The 16,214-nt window shown below is 47.6% G+C and overlaps 2 protein-coding genes across 2 annotated transcripts in view; both read left to right on the top strand.

Annotated features, from left to right (window-relative positions):
• The window catches only part of ODAD2 (outer dynein arm docking complex subunit 2), a 158,348-nt gene that overhangs the window by 86,919 nt on the left and 55,215 nt on the right, over window positions 1-16,214 (top strand). The window contains exon 24 of the mRNA XM_083580125.1: window positions 15,012-15,250. Within this exon, the coding sequence (XP_083436251.1) occupies window positions 15,012-15,250 (239 nt within the window). The remainder of the gene's footprint in view (window positions 1-15,011; window positions 15,251-16,214) is intronic.
• LOC310746234 (uncharacterized protein) lies at window positions 6,988-15,060 on the top strand. Its single transcript, XM_083580084.1, has 2 exons — window positions 6,988-9,860; window positions 14,950-15,060. Exons 1-2 carry the CDS (start codon window positions 9,458-9,460, stop codon window positions 15,009-15,011), a joined length of 465 nt encoding a protein of 154 aa, XP_083436210.1. The 5' UTR covers window positions 6,988-9,457; the 3' UTR covers window positions 15,012-15,060.

The raw sequence follows: 16,214 nt of genomic DNA, 5'->3' as shown, positions 1-16,214 counted from the left end.
TCACTCTAGGCTGTTCTGTTTGTTAGGGGTAAACTACAGTTTCATACCTATGGTATGAATGCAACCTATGTGTAGGTATGGTACTCTTATTTATGGAGTGTCATTGTGTTGAAACATCACATACTCATAGTTCTGTTTCATTTCAAAGCATGTTTTGAAATGGAAAAAAAAGAAGTGTTTTGAAATGGGGGTGGGGGTGGGGAACCTGACCTAAAACTTCTAGGACTGCATAAGGAGCAGGTTAGTTGCCTGTTTCTTGAGTTGACTTCAAGGCTCTCTTAGCTCCATTTGCAATTCCCCAGCATCACCAATAGGTGGCGCTCTCAGTTTCGGTTACCAGGACTGACAAAATATTGCATTTAAATGAAATGCTATGCAGTTCAGCTCAATAACTGCAGCAGATTTTGAGTACTATTTGAAGAGCCACATACTTAAAGTTTGGCATTTTACCTCTTAAGGTTGGTGTTTATGTGCTTTCTACTAGCAAACTGTGTTAGCAGAACACTTCATCAGGTAAGGAGATGGGTCTATCAAATCAGCCAGATTTGACAATTTGCTAATTTAGAGTGGGGGGTGGGGGAGGCCACTGGCTTTCATAAAACAATCTCTCTCACACAACTTTTTAAAGTGCACTTTCTACACTTTCACCCTTTAATTGCATAGATAATTTTCTTGATTTATACACTAGGGAGATTGCAGGGCAAGCATTGCAGTTCCATGATCCCAGAACCTGTCTCATCCCTCTCTTGCACACCTGTTCTTCCTTTCACTTCAACCAGATGAACTATTAGGCAGAGTGAGGTGGCTGACACAGGGGCAGCAAGCAGTGGATGGGGCAGAGAGACAGTAGCTACAGCTCTCCTCGGGAGCAGGTAGCACTGTGACTAGAGTTGCCATACATCTGGACATATCTGGAATACTACAGCTACAAGCAGTGTCCTTGTGAATCTCTGAAAGTCACAAAATATGCACTCTTAATGGATTCTCTTGAAAACCTAAAACCAAATAAACATAAGTCTTATAAGTCTCTTTATTTGGTTTTATGTTTTCAAGAGAATCCATTAAGAGTGCATATTTTGTGACTTTCAGAGATTCACAAGTTTTCTGTTTATGTGATTTCATATATTATAGAAAGAGTGTATATTGATACCGTATCATTGTATTTGGTCATCGTGTTGCCTTGGATATTACTGACTTTTGTTTGCAACACAGGGGTTAAATTGTTTGGTTATAAGCAGTGTCCTGGCAGAAATCGGTGGAAGGAAATGTCCTGGAAAATCCAGGTGTATGGCGTTTCCTCAGAAATTTTTCCAAAACATTCAATTTTTGCGATTTTAGGGGGGGGGGGGAAGCTCAGCAACTTTGGGCAGAACCAAAAATAATCTCAACAACTTTGCCAACTTTTCTGTCCGGATTTTCACTTTCTGAAATATGGCAACCGTACTATAAGCTAGCCTGCTGTCCTCGGGTTTGGTGGACAACATCGCCCCACCATCAGTGGGAAAGAGCCATAACTCAGTTGCGAGCATCTGCTTTGCCCATGTTCCGGGTTCAATCCCTGGTGTCTCCCAAGCAGTGTGGGGAGGGTCCTCTGCCTGAAACCCTGGAGTGCTGCTACCAGTCAGTGTAGACAATACCGAACTATATGGACCAATGGTCTTACTAAGGCAGCTCCCTGTTTTCAGCGTTGAAGTAAGATTAGCTGTCATTCTGGTCAGCTTATGTGTGTGGAATGAGGAAAGGGACGCCATCTTGTTCTTTGCCTCAAGCAGCCAAACATCAGCCTGCATGTTCTGAGGGAATATTTTTTCCCCTGAATTACTGTAAACTCCTCAGTAAAAGTAGAGTTGGGTGTGTGTGAAAGTTATCTCTCATTGGAACAAGTAGACCTTGGCAACTTTTGAATCCAAGTGGTTCATCTTTAGGCATTGATCTACCAAACATGGGGGTTACATAGGTACATCCTTGCACACTAGAGCGGCGCAACCTCATACTTTGGCCTTGACCTGTGTGGCACACTTGCCAAGTGGACTCGCCACCGCTAGGCCACATAATGCCCAATTCATCAGGTGAAAGAGTTCATTAAATATCACCAGTGCTTTATATGGGAAGAGAAGTATGAATGAAAACCAAAGCAAAGAGGAAAGCCAAACAAACCGCAGGAAATGAGGGAAAGATGGCAAGCAGAAGGCAGTATGTCAAAGAGATGGAATACCATGCAACACCAGGAAACTAGTGCCATACATCAATGACATCAGCCGGCAACTGTCTCCAGCACAGCAGCCCTCAACCGAGCCCTTAACAGACTCCTCTCTTCTCTACCAGGATCAGAGCGTTCGTTCGCAAAGCCCTCTCAGAACAAAGTTGAAATATCAAGAAGGAAGTATTGATTTCAGAGTCTCGGCAATTTGGACTTTGTGAGGCATGAACAAGAATGATGCCTAGTTCCTTTCCCCAAAGGGCACCTGAGTGGCTGGGGGAGAGGCAGCGTGGTCTAGTCAATGAGAGTCCTGAGGGCGGTAGAGAGAGGCCTAGAGATTTTGGCCCTGCGAACTGAGGTTCTTCACACCTGCCATACGGGATTTATTTTATTTTTACTTTTAATATCGCTTTCTCACATAAATGTGCCGAAACATTCCACAACAGGGGAAAAAAAGCATATCAACGCATCATTACAGGAAAGATTCTCTGTCTGAAATTCTGGAGAAACTGTGTATTAAAAATAAAGCTAAAGAATGCAGCTTTTTTTGTTAGCTAGATGTTATCTTCAAACTAAGCCGTTCTCACCATTCTGTTAGCATTGTTGTTAAATCTAATTATGGTCCTCCAGTTTATTTTTAAAAATTAGTTGTTGATGTGATGAGGAAAGTATTGACTCCTTTGAGACTTCAGGCTATCCCCACAGTATATTTAGAAGGGAGATACTCTGGAATACCTGCAAGTTAAAATTCTGGACAGAGAAATGTGGGAGATATTGTTCACTATGCAGTGTATTGTTTCATGCCTATTTCCTCTGGGGATAGGTTTCTGGAAGAGATTCTTGAGACGGTTTTATTTTTTAAAAATAATGGGAAGATTTTGTTACTTACTGGATGATGGTTGGTACATCTGTATGTCTGTGGTAACCAATGGCTTGTAGCAAATTAATCTGACTGAATCTGCTGTGAGGCTAATAGCATTATCTCTGTAATAACCAATCTGGCTAGCAACAAGAGGGAAATAAGTACATATTTAAGGATTGCATCACTAATGACAGAATGCTTATAAAACTGATTCATTGCTCTTTTCAGTCAGTAATAGCATTACACAGTTTGCAATGCCCCCCTAACCCCAATAATTGGAAGCATTTACAGATCTTGTCTCTGTTTTAAAGTTTTCCTTAACAGCGAATCCCAAGGAAACACGATCTCGTTTTGAAATATGCTCTATCTGACATCTGAATCCACTCAAATAATAATGTTTCTTGGTAATTCGTTATCTCATCTGATTACAAAATCTCCATCTTCTTTTAGTCTTTAACTCCTTGTTGCACTCATCTTTTTTTCCTCTCCTATAATTTTACATTATCTTTCTGTACTCTGAAATACCTTTCATTCATCCCAACAGGGGCTGTGCAGGTGGATTCATTGTGAACTTTGATTTTGGGTCTATTGCAATATGTTTGACCTCCCTTCCGAAACTTCAGCTTCAACCCTTTCCATTTATACATGACCTCAGCACACACAGCTGATATTTGAGTATGGATTGCTTTCTGCTAACCTCTTGTAGATTCTGAAGAAGCAGCTGCTTGTTGTCATCTTTTCCCCCCGCTTGGAGAGAGGATGCAGCATGGCTGCACCAGAGTTAGGAGCCAGCTCTCTAGCTAAGAGCAGCTGATTTACATTTCAGAAGTTTGGGGTAAGGAGCCTTAATTAAAAACACAAAGCCTTGCATTCTGCATCCCATGCTGAATGTTAAACAAGCTCTGAAAATAGAAACAGGAGTTAACCTTGTTTTCATTAACAACTTTTTTTCCTCCAGATTCTGATCTAAGGAATGGAATATGGAAAGTGTGTTTGTGTGTGTGTGTGTGTGTGTGTGTGTGTGTGTGTGTGTGTAAGAAAGAATGAGATATTTTACATGTGATTCTTTGGTAGACCTCACTACATGAAAGGCATGGATGGTGCTGCTTTGGTGCCAAGATCTCCTGTTCTTCTGTCGGTGTCTTTGGCAGGGCTTTCCCCACAGAGTACATCCCCATCCCCACCCCAAACAGCCTTGCTTTCCAAAAGTTGGATTTTTCTTTTCATTTCTTAGTTTTTCCAGCCAGGCAGTGAGATGGTTCAATTTAATTTGTTCCCCGTCTGTACAGCTTGTCTACCAAGTGTGGCAGCAGGGTTCTATTTCCCAATTCAGTCTCAGAGATGCAATCTAGGTGGCAGGATTTATTTCTTTTGAAACCATGAATAGAGAGACAAAGGCTGCCAGTACATAGAGCTCTGTCTTGGCTTTTATAACGAGGAGACAGTATAGTTTAAGAACGTAACAATTGCCCAATTGGCTCAGTCCAAAGATTGTTCCAGCACAGCACCCTTGCTTTGGCAGAAGCAAGCAACCATGATACCCCACAGATGCTCACAAATTGGGCAAGATGCTGATAGCCATTCCTTGTTCTTTGTCTCCAGCATTTGGTAATCAGAGATACTGCACCTGCTTCTGGAGGTTCCATTCTTGCCTGTTACATTTCATAGTTATTGATCTATTCACTATGAATCTGTCTGATCACAACAAAATTTCACATGAGACAGGATGATTAACTATGCATCACACAAGGAAATTCTACAGCCATAAACCAGCTCTTTGGCCGAGTTCATTCTGGTACTATTCTTGTGGTTTTAGCAGAAGCGATTTTAACCAACAAGGTAGGGAGGTGCAGGTCTGAAGGGCACTTTATGGTCATTTTTGCCTCTGAGAATCCACCCAGTTCATTTACTTAAAAATAGGACAGAACAAAAGAGAACATTTTTTTGTGGTGGCTTTAAATGACTTGTGTGCATCCTCAGGGTAAACCCACTGTTCAGAGCTGGATACTGTTGCAACAAATATGGCTGGCCGTTTGGTGCCTTGGTGGTCAAGGAGGCAACTGTCCATACAGTGTTGTTGTGGATCGCACCCTAGATTAAATACATCATAGAAATGGAGAGCAGAATGACGTAACTCCTTTTACGATGGAGCATCAATGGCTACTGGCTGTGATGGTTGTGTTCCGTCTCCGCTGCCAGAGGCATTATGCTAGTTGCTGGGAATCCCAGGTGGGCAGAGTGCTGCTGGTCTCAGGACCTGCTTACAAGTGTCCCACGGACATCTGGTTGGCCTCTGTGAGAACAGAAGTGCTGGACTTGATGGGCCACTGGCTTGATTCAGGATGTCCTCATGTTCTTCGGAAAACAGTCGTCAAACGTAAAGGCACTAAACTTTTGCATTTGGAAAAGAAATCCATCATTTCCCGCAAGGGAAATGGATCTGTGTGGATAATGTGTTGACTCATATCCTATCCCTTGCCCTCTCGTACCTAGATAGATGGGTCTGGTGCAGATGGGGATGTGCACCCCCAGCCACGGCCACTGCCGCATGCAACAAAGTGCAATTAGATTGAACTGGAACTGGTGTCTGCTGAGAAAGTATTCAAGCAGAGTGTTCCCAAGATGTATAACACCAGGCTTTCAAAGCGGCTGCTAACAAACTGCATAGGTCAGCATTAGCGTGTTCCATAGCATCAATCAGTGGCAAGTTAGACACCTTGTTTAGCTAATGTCACATTCCAGTTGTGCTCCTATCTGTATGTGTTATTTGCCCTTCACTTTGAGCCATGGCCTCAAGCTATAGCCTGTATTTGGCACTCTTGTATCTGACAAGAGTCCTACGATCTTCTGTCCTGGACCTCACTTTCCTAACTTCTGCTTACTTCAGCACATTTGTAAGGTTATAGAACATAGCGTTGAAATACCTGACTACTGCCAATAAGCCCTAAGGTATTAATTAGGATTGAAAGTAATAATAGACCAATAACTGAGATATTGGCAGAGGAGAGACTGTGTGGGAAGAAGAGGCAAATGTACATTATGTACCTTGTTAAATATATTACAGTCAACTTGTGCATAGTGCGGGTTTTTTTTGAATGCGGCATTTGTCCTAAATAAGCCCTTAAAAAGCCAGTTATTGTTTAATGTAATATTTCTCTCTTCGCAACATTTATAGAGTCAGACTTAAAGAGTTTCCTCTCATTTAAAAAAAAAAAAAGGCTTAAAATGTCCAGACTGTGGACTGGACCTTGATGAAGTTAGGTGCACATAATTCCCATTCAGATGGATGGGACATTTTGGTCATGACTAAGTCCCATTGATTTCAATGGGTACTAAATACAACCAACTTAGTTCAGCCTTATATGGTTTTGCATGGGAAATGTTAAACATTTACCAAGTCGCTGAGCACTGTCCAGAGGAGGTTCTCTTCTGCTGACAGAGAATAAATCTGCAATTCTAAATTTAGGCCATATGTACTCATAAGTAAGTTCCATTGAATTCAATGGCGCATACTCCCAGGTAAGTGGCATTAGGATTGCGGCGCAATGACATGAATGTGCATTCAGAAGTGAAACCCCATTGCGTCCAGTATATAGGGTTGAAGCTAAATCTCACTGAACTCAGCAGCACTTATTTCTGAACACGCAGGCTTTAAGATAGTGCTATAAGTTCTGCAACTGGGAAAACTCAGCTTTAAGCCAAAGGAGCAATTCTACACACTCTCTCTCTCTATATATATATATGGTTGCATAATTTGTCAAAAGCACCTATTGGCATGTGTTGATGCCATCACTAGCAAAGAACACACACAATTCCGTTTCCCACTTCCCAGGCTGGCACTACTTTGTGCCATTCCTAGAATTTTTTATTATTTTATTTTTAATCAAAATGTACACTAACAATACTATGTAAATATAAATGGTACTGTATAAATATTTGAGATCACGTAGTTCTCCAGTGAGTACACAATCTATATCACACTGAAATATTTCCCTCTTTTTTTCAGGACAGAGCAAAGTTGGCATAGATGGCTTGGTTAACCTGCTTACAGCCATGTGTTTATTTTACATTTAAACAACAACCACTACCTGCTTTTCAATATTAACTTGCAATCTTATTTACAATACTTAAAACATAAAACAACAACCAAACCCGATAAAACAACAGAATACATGAGGTAAAACCAGTCAGCAACAATTTATCAAATCATGTCTTCCAAAGCATAACAACACAATCCTATCCTATATTTACTCAGATGTAAACCACAAAGAATTCTGTGGTGCTTATTCTTGGTTAAGCTGAGTATACAACTGCAGTTTCAATTAATCATATAAGTGATTCCCACCCCCTTAAGTTTCTGCAAAACTGCTACTGCTGCTGGTGTTGGGGCCATTTTCCAAGATTGCAGACTACTGAGAAAGCTGCATGTGTTAATTGGCTTACTAGGGTTTTCTGGACTGTCAATGACTTTTTTTTGGTAAATGGTCACAGATAATAATGTAATTATCACTATCTGTACTTTTCTGCATTTCATCTTCTTTTGACTCCACTGTTTATGACACCCAAACATACATGCCCAGCTCCTGCAACTCAGCACAGTGCTTCATCATAGCTGTCAACTTTTCCCTTTTCTTGCGAGGAATCCTATTCGGAATAAGGGAATTTCCCTTTAAAAAAGGGAACAGTTCATGCATCAGGTGAAGTGGGCTGCAGTTCATAAAAGTTTGCCATAATAAAGTGATGAAGTATTTAAGGTGACCCAAGAAGTTTTGTTGTTAAAGTATCCAGGCACAGGCTTCAGCAAAATTAGTGCATCGTGTGTCCTCAGCACAGGCCATACCCTGGGGCAATATATCTTATCTTGATGAGGGCAGGAACATATGTGCGCAGTGCTCCTTTGGAGCAGCACTGAATTGTATGTAAGCTTAGAATTTAAATGTGGGAGTGAGGCAATAACTGTGCCTTTGAAATCCACTTGCTGCCTGATCCTGTGGAGCACACGTAAGTCTACACAGAACTGCAACCTGTTGTCTACCTTGCTTTGTTAGGTGGTATGAAGCATGGTGAAATTGTTCTTCAGGTGATAAATGGTTTATTAGCATTCAATTTAGTGTTGATGCAGAGAATGGTCATCCGTTGCTTGGGACTAACAAGTACTTCTAATAAACAGAAACTTTAAAAGCACATTTTGAAATATGCTTAGCATATTTGTGCAGTTAGACTCTTCTCTCTTCCCAAATGCCCTTTTGTGTACCCCCCTTTTGAACCTCAAGTAATTCCTGGTAAGAGGAAGAAACTGCTATATATTGCACATGTATAATAGGCTATGTTGCTGCCTAAAACAACCGTAGTTCAAAATACACATGGACTTGATGGATTCATTTAGAAGTCTGCCCTTCCCTGGGTGTTCTCTGAGCAGGTTACATATCATAAAAACGAAATAAAACAGTAGAGCGTAACAGCAGCATCTAAAACCCTTTAAAATACAAGCCAGCATTAACTTAACAAAATAGTCCTGCTTCAGGCACAAACACAACTGCAGCAATACAGGATATGACTGACATATCGCTTACAAGAGATTAAATACCTTCCAAGCACTTGTCAAAAAGTCTTCAGCTGCCAATGGAAAAGCATCAGTTTCAGGCACACCTGCGGGATGTAGATTGATCTTTGTAGCACAAATAGATGCAATTCATTAGGGTTTACAAAAAAAGAAGAAGTTGTGCATCAAGTTATGTATCAAGAAGTGATTGGCTAATGGGAAAGCAAAAGAGTATGGGGGAAGAAAAGTGCAGAATCGTGTTTATTCTTTTAAGACTTGGGAGTCACCTGCACAGAAGCAGCCATAATTTCCCCAAGCATCTAGAAGTGATTTTCTCTTTCTCCAGCTTCTTCCAAGGCAGTGACAAGACCACGGAGGCTGTGGACCCTATGCAAACATTTAACCGGGAGGAAGTCTCATTGAGCATCCTGGCACTCACTTATGAACATGTTTAGGATGGCGCTGTCGGTGACAAGGGCTTCTCCCTGGCAACGCCATCCCCATCCAGATACTGCATGTGTTTATTCGGAGCTTAGTCCCAGCGTATCCAATGGAACTTTGCTTACACAAATGTGGAGACCTGGGGTAGTCACTTTACAAACCAAAGCATGTTTACTCAGAAATAAATCCGGGTGAGCACAATGGGTTTAGACTGCAATCCTATACATGGGGCATTTAACTTACTTCTCACTGGATCTGCAACCTCTGAGCATCAGACAGGAATAGAGGTCTCCAGGCTCCTTCGAGCCCTCTGGTTTTCCTAGTAGACACTGGTGACCTTAACTTGCTTCTTACGCCCCGGGTTCTTCTCAGGGCCTTCAGGTGCATCTTGGCCTCCACTAAGTAGGAGCAGATGAAGGCAGGCCGAGCCTGGCCCCGCTCCTCCCCCCCCCCTCCCCTCGCCGTCCCCTTGACAGACACCGCCGCGGGCTTTCCAAGCCGGAGCTGCCCGGGAAGCTGGATACGGCAGGGGGAGGATGTTCGCAGGCTGAGCTGGCCAGAGGGGAAACATGAGAAGGCGCGGCTATTCACGTTCCGGGGCCCGGCAGCTCCTGCCTGGGCAATAAAGGCGAGCGGCGGCCGCGGTCAGAGCTTGTGGTTCAGGAGCTCTCAGGGGCTGCTGCGCGCGCTGAAAACGGGCGGCGGGAGCGGGGATGGGAGAAGGAGCGGCCGGGCAAGCGAGGAAGCGAGGAAAGCGGCAGCCCGGACCCACCTCACCACCACCACCAGCAGCGACCCTCAGCCGCAGGCGCAAGGTACGGCCACGGGACCCTGGCATGGGGGGAAGGTGCGCGCGTCATTTGTCTGACTGAACCCGACCAAACCAAAGGACGCCGGAGGCCGGGGGGGGGGGTTGACCTCTCCACCTTCCCACACTCGCTCGCGCAAGGCCAACCACCACCGCCACTGCCCCGGATACAGAGTCGTGCCCTCCTGCCCCCGCTCCTTGGTCGCGCTCCCTTCTACTCCCCTGCGTTTTGGGTCCTTAGTGGTTTTGCCCCTTTGTAAAAAGCGCCGCCGCGAGAGGGCAGCGTGCAGTTGCCCCGCGCAGGGGCGGCGGGAGCGGGCAAAGCGCTGTCGGCGCTGAGGAGCCCAGAGGGAACGCGCGCCCGCGTAACTGCGGCCCGCGACGCCTATGCTGGGCACGCGCGAAGGTAACTAGGGCGTTTTAGTGGCATAATCAGCGGGAAGGAGGAGGTGCGGCCACTTAGAGTGATTTGAAAAGAGAGAGGGACTCTCTCGGTGGTGTGTTTTAAGCGGCCCCGGAATGGTTTTGGTTTTCGTGTGGAGCCCGTTCGAGCGCGCTGGCGTTTCTGTTCCCAGGCGCGCATCCTTCTCATTGGATACCTTGCGGGGTGTCTTGTGAAAAGCGATCTGTGTCATTCGGGGCGAGTCCGCTTTGCGCCGCCCTGGGCTTCCAAGAGAGGCGCTCCGTTGTTGGTCCCCCTTCGTGGCGCGGGCGGAGCTGCGTGGACGGTCGCCTGCTGTCCTGCGGCGCCGGAGGAGCGGATGTGGCCGGCCTGCCGATGGCGCCCCAGAGGCTTCTGCGGAGCGACGACCACTGCGGGAAGCAGGTCTCGCTGCGGGCAGCCCGGGGTCGTGGCGCTCTGCTCCTTTCCGAGTCCCCGGGAATCTGGGGCACTGGAGTTCGAGTTGTGCGCGCCTGTGGGTTTGCAAAAGCCATAAATTAGGACACGCGTTGTAGGCACCGACGTGTTGTGTGTTAAGGAGGAATTGGAGACGTCTGACTGCAGGATTTGCTGGTTCAAGGACCTGCTCCGCTCCCCGTTCCCGCCGCTTTTGGTTCCTATGTTTTTGTAAGAGCTCGTTGAGACGCAGTGTAGTGACTGCTTTCCATCACTCTCCTTTCCTATTATCAGCGTGGTTGAAATAGATTTCTTCCAACATCATCTGTCCAAAGAGTGGGGATTCTCCCTTTTGACAACTGTGGTCCTTGCCTGGGATTCATACGTGGTCTCTGTCTCCACGGCTTGTAACGTGGGAGACCACTTCCCCCCGCCCCCCTCCTGAGCTAAACCTAAGCGACGGTGGCGTTGGACGGGGAGGGGCAGGGCGAGGAGAGAAAAGGGGACCACCTTCCTACAAACGTTAGCAAGGAGCCATCCTTAAATAGGGACAATTTCTGCGGTTGGGTGGGATCCAAAAAGGCGGGCAGAAAACCCTGCGGAGCAGGATAAAGAGGCGCATGTAGTGGGCACGCATTCGTGTACATAAAGTCACACGCTCATAGACACGCGTGTCCAGGGGGAGAGTTGGTCCTCAACACGCGCGGACTTGGACTGGAGCCCCGGCGAATCCGGCGGCGCGCGCGTGTGTGCTTAGGATCTCGGCCCTGCTCGTTTTTCATGCGCACTAGTCAAACAAGAGTCTGAACGACATCCTTGCAAATATTGACAGTGGCCCGTCGAGTTAATTTCTCTGGTTACTCGGACGTTTTCGGCCAAGGAAAAGCGGCTGCGCGCTGGCTGCTTGGCGGAGAAAGTGGTACTTTCTCTCTCGGGGGATGGGGGGGGGGGAGAGGCCGGGAGCAGCCCAAGGAAGAAAAGGGCCCCGATCTTGTTTTTAAAACCGTGCGGAAGGCGGACCCCCCTCCCGGATGGGGAGCCGCTGCTCGTGGTGCAGCTGATGGCTCGGATCCCGCCGGGCTGCGAGGTGGAAAGAAAATCCTCGGCCTAGAGGGAAAGGGAGACGCCGGGGCCAGAGCTGGGCTGCGGGCGGCCGCATTCTGCGCAAGAATCAGACAGCCTGCGGCGTGGATTGTGCTTGGACACAATGGTCTAGGTGTGTCAGGGTGCTATGGACGCCGGGTTGAGACGGGAAGGTAGAGGCGGACGGTCGCCTCTCCAAGTGTAAGCCAGTAGAGGAGATCTGGGAGCCACCCAAATACACCGCCGCGAGAAGGGATGCTTTGGCCCGGGGCAGACGGACTGAGGAGCGGAGCAGAGAGACGCCCCTTCGGGTGGCTGCCGGTCCGGTTCTCAGGAAGATGCCCGCCAACCATCATCTTCAACTCCTGGTCACTGCGCTCTCTCCCGTTTCGGTCTCCACAGCCACCGCAGGCGCTGTAACTCTCCAAGAGTTTGACCCCCCCCCCAAGGCGCACTGCAGACAGACGGATGCCAACAGCCACAATTGTGTGTACACTATATGGTTATTGCACTGTTTTATCCCCCTCCTTTACGTCCCAAGAGCGGGTATCTGTTGGCCCATTTTGACAGGTCCAGTATCTTCCTCGTCTGTACTTGAGAGGGTTGTGCGCACGCCTCCATTCCTATATTTCCTTTCACCTTTGTGCGCTATCCCCCCGTTCAGTTTGATGGCCTTCCATCAAACGGGTCCCTGAAATCTAGAGGATGCTCATTTAAAGCACAAGTTGAATTGGGAGCCCGCTCTTTAAGATGTGGAAGGTGTTTTTTAAGCGTTGGCTCTGCGCGCGCACACGCTTGAATGGTCTCAACGCATTGCAGCCTGGGTCATATGACGGAGGTTTTAGGGTCATCCGCTGGTCTAAAGCTCCGGCACCTCGCAGTTCCTCTAAGCCAGGCATAGGCAAACTCAGCCCTCCATATGTTTTGCGACTACAACTGCCATGATCCCTAGCTAACAGGACCAGTGGTCAGGGATGATGGGAATTGTAGTCCCAAAACATCTGGAGGGCCGAGTTTGCCTATGCCTGCTCTGAGCACCTAACGTGTTTTTCACGAGGACGCCTTTTCACACGTTAGGCTGAAATTATCCCTTGAGCTTCCCCTGTCAAGACGCCTGGACCGGAGGACCTTCAGAGAGAGACAACATTGGAGACCCGTGTCGCTATCCCAGACACGCACTGCCCCTTATCAACACGTGGCGCAAACAGCAGCAGCGAGGCGCATTTGACACCGCAGATAGAAAAAGCCCTTTCGATCTTTACGCATCTGCGGTTTAACAACCCGCTTTCAGACCTCTCGGCTGCTGCTTGTGGCACCTGCTCGTTAATATGGGATTGGATGGGAAAGAAAAGGGATAAAGCAGAGCCTTTTTACACCTCAGTTTTGGAAAAGTCTGAGCGCCTCCACACCTCGCCAAATGTTAAGCGTTTCCATCCTTCACCTGGAACGCCTATTATAAGATACATTCGTTTAATTCCTGGTTTTCCACCCCGCTTTTTGCCCCGTTTCAACAACCCCGTTTCAATGGGTCCAGCGGTTCTGTCTGACTTTCTTCGCCCGAGAATGGCCAGAGGGGAAACGGACCGTGGCCTCTCCTCGTTTCCAGCCCACCTTGAGTTCGCGCAAGGAGAAAGATTGGAAGCCTATGGACGCCTCAAGATCCCCGGGGAGGAAATGTTCTGCCTATGTCCTTTTTGTCGACTTTGACGTGTACGTTTGAGGCTTTGTTATAGCGAATGCTGGTTCCCCTGGGAAAACGGGACACTCCGTCTGCCCTCGCCTCCACCTGCCTCTCTTCCTCCTTAAAACCAGTCTAGAGGGTGACTGGGATGCCAGCTTCCTCCTCTGTCGTCTCAGTGTTGCCCTTCAGTAGGGAAGAGAGAAGATGGAGACAAAGTCACTGCCTGTCATTGGCTCCGCCTCTGGGCACCAGCCATCACTGGGCTTTAAACTTCAAGGGATGCTTTTTGAAAAGAAGATCCCGCCCACCCCTTCTGCATTAAAGGCAAGTGACTGTAGTTCAGTAGTAGAGCATCTGCTTCCCATGCAAAATATCGCAGGTTCAATCTCACGCAGGACTGGAACCCTGGAAACTGGCTGTGTGGGACCATGCAGAAGGAGAGGGGCCAAATGGTCTGATTCGATATAAGGCAGCTTTCTAGGCTGAGAGAGGAGACAACCACGCCAACCCCAAGATCCAGGAACGCTGGAGGGTTGCAGTAAGGGTCGCTCACTCCACACCTGCTAGACCAGGGTCATCACTTAAAAACGAAGTTTAAATGGCACTTTGGACTTGGAATGGAAATGGAGGCTTGGCTTCCCACCCACCTCGCATTGCGTGTGTGCGATACGATTTAAATTTCGTGGGCTAAAGCTCCGTTCAAGAAACGGAGTTCATTTTTTTAAAGAAAGATGTCGTGGTAGTTCAGTGTGTGTGGGCAACCTTTGAGGGTGGATCCTGATACCCCAAGCCATCCACCTGTGGTTCCCAGATGTTGCCGGACTCCAGCTCCCATTTGCCGCAGGCTGCACGGTCCATGGTCAGGCATGATGGGGACGAGTCCAGCAAACATCTGGAGGGCCGCAGGATCCCACCCCACCCCCATCCCTTGATCTGCGGGGACCGAAATGGCTTGGGACCATAGCTGTCAACTTTTCCCTTTTCTTGCGAGCAATCCTATTCGGAATAAGGGAATTTCCTTTTTAAAAAAGGAAAACGTTGACAGCTATGCTTGGGACCCATCGGGCTCTAAAAAGACCTTCCCTTCTTGTAAACGCATCCTCTAAGACCGAGCTCTAACAGCAGCTCTTAGTGGTGGGTCAAAAAGTGGCGCGCTTGGAGTCCTGCTCAGGTGGGGCAGTCAGATGGGGATGCGCCTTACTTCCCTGGGAAGGGTCGAAGGGCGCCCTTGCTCCTTCTGCTGCATGGGACCCTGGGCATCTGCCCCAAAGCCCCCCCCCCCCCCGTGCCTGCTGCGCCCAAACCGTGCGCCCTGGCTCTGGCGCACTGAAAAGGGAAGCACGCTCGTTTCCGCGCCGCCCCAGCGGGCTGCTCCCCCTTCCCTTGCCAAACCCGCCGGCCTCGATCTCCTCGGCTTTGGCGTCTCCGGCGACTTCAGCTGCTTCCCCCACCCCCTCGAGTAACCCGATGCTTCTCCTCCTCCTCCTCTTGCAGCGCCGGTCGAGTCCTCGGCGCCCCTGAAGCGCAAGAGCGCGCGCCTCCTTCGCCCCGGCTGACCAGACTCCCCTCAGCCCCGGCCGCCGGGCTGCCCGCGCGCCCTCCCCGCCACCATGAACACGATCGTCTTCAATAAGCTCAGCAGCCAAGTGCTCTTCGAAGACGCCGCCAAGGAGAGGGAGAGGAGCAGCAGCCGGCCTTACGCCGGGGTCTTGGACGTGTCCGCCCACCCGGAGGTCCTCATTCCTGACAGCCCGTCCATGAAAGACAACCTCAGCCTTCGACATAGGAGAACAGGGTAGGAGCCCCCAGGCCGATGGTTTGGAAAGCGAGGGGTGGGAGAAACGCAACTCTGATCATGTGGGAAGCTTTGCATTGTTGGATTAATCCTAATTATGTTCCGCTTTTCAGCCGGACCTGAAAACAGTTCAGTTTCTCAAGGCAGTTCACAAATAACAATAAGCATAGGCTCTTTTTTGTTTTTTTAACAATAACCAAAAAAATGTTGCCTCGTAGGAATTCAATCAAGCCCTTACTTGCCTGATCTAGTGGCTTTGTAAAACTTCGCCCCACAAACATTCCCTTTCTGAACAGCTAGGGCACTTTAAATAGCTTTAGAGAACCCACCCTTCTTATGACGACTTGAAAACAAATCCCCATGATTTGCATTTGCCTCCATTGATGTTTGTAAGATCCTAGTCCAAAGGTTTATGTGAAATCCCGCTGTGGTGTTCAGTGAAGCTGTCTCCCAGGGGAAAAAAATGTTTATGGTATTGCAGATAGTGGTGTAAAAATATTGGAGGGATTATAGACAAGTGTATCAAATTTAGGGCTTTGCCCAGAAACCGGTTGCTCCCTGCATATGGTGTGAGTGTGAAAGAGAGGCTTAGAGAGGGCGCTGCCTGAAAGCTAAGTAATTTAAGGGTAGATTTAAATCCAAAACATGAAGTCTGGAAGTAAGTAAACTCTAGTGATAAACTTAGAATCTATAGCAAAATATTACCCATTGTAAGAGAGAGGCCATGTGGTAAGCAGCAAACCACCAATGGAAAGTGCAATAGACAGTAACTGAACTAACTAACAAAAGAGTTCATTGGATTGAGGACATACCAACAGTGACTGACAAGATTATTGCTGTCTATAGTTCTTGCTGGGGTTTTTTAAATATAGAAAATGTATTTTGCATTTTCTCGGATCCAACTCCTAGGAGCCGAGGTCCCTTTGCTCCCCCAATAAAATATTGGGGGGGCACCCCACCCCCC

This window comes from Podarcis filfolensis (genome assembly GCF_964270895.1).
Source record: "Podarcis filfolensis genome assembly, chromosome: 12".
In the NCBI taxonomy this organism is placed as follows: domain Eukaryota; kingdom Metazoa; phylum Chordata; class Lepidosauria; order Squamata; family Lacertidae; genus Podarcis; species Podarcis filfolensis.
This window is presented reverse-complemented; position numbering and strand designations above follow the sequence as displayed.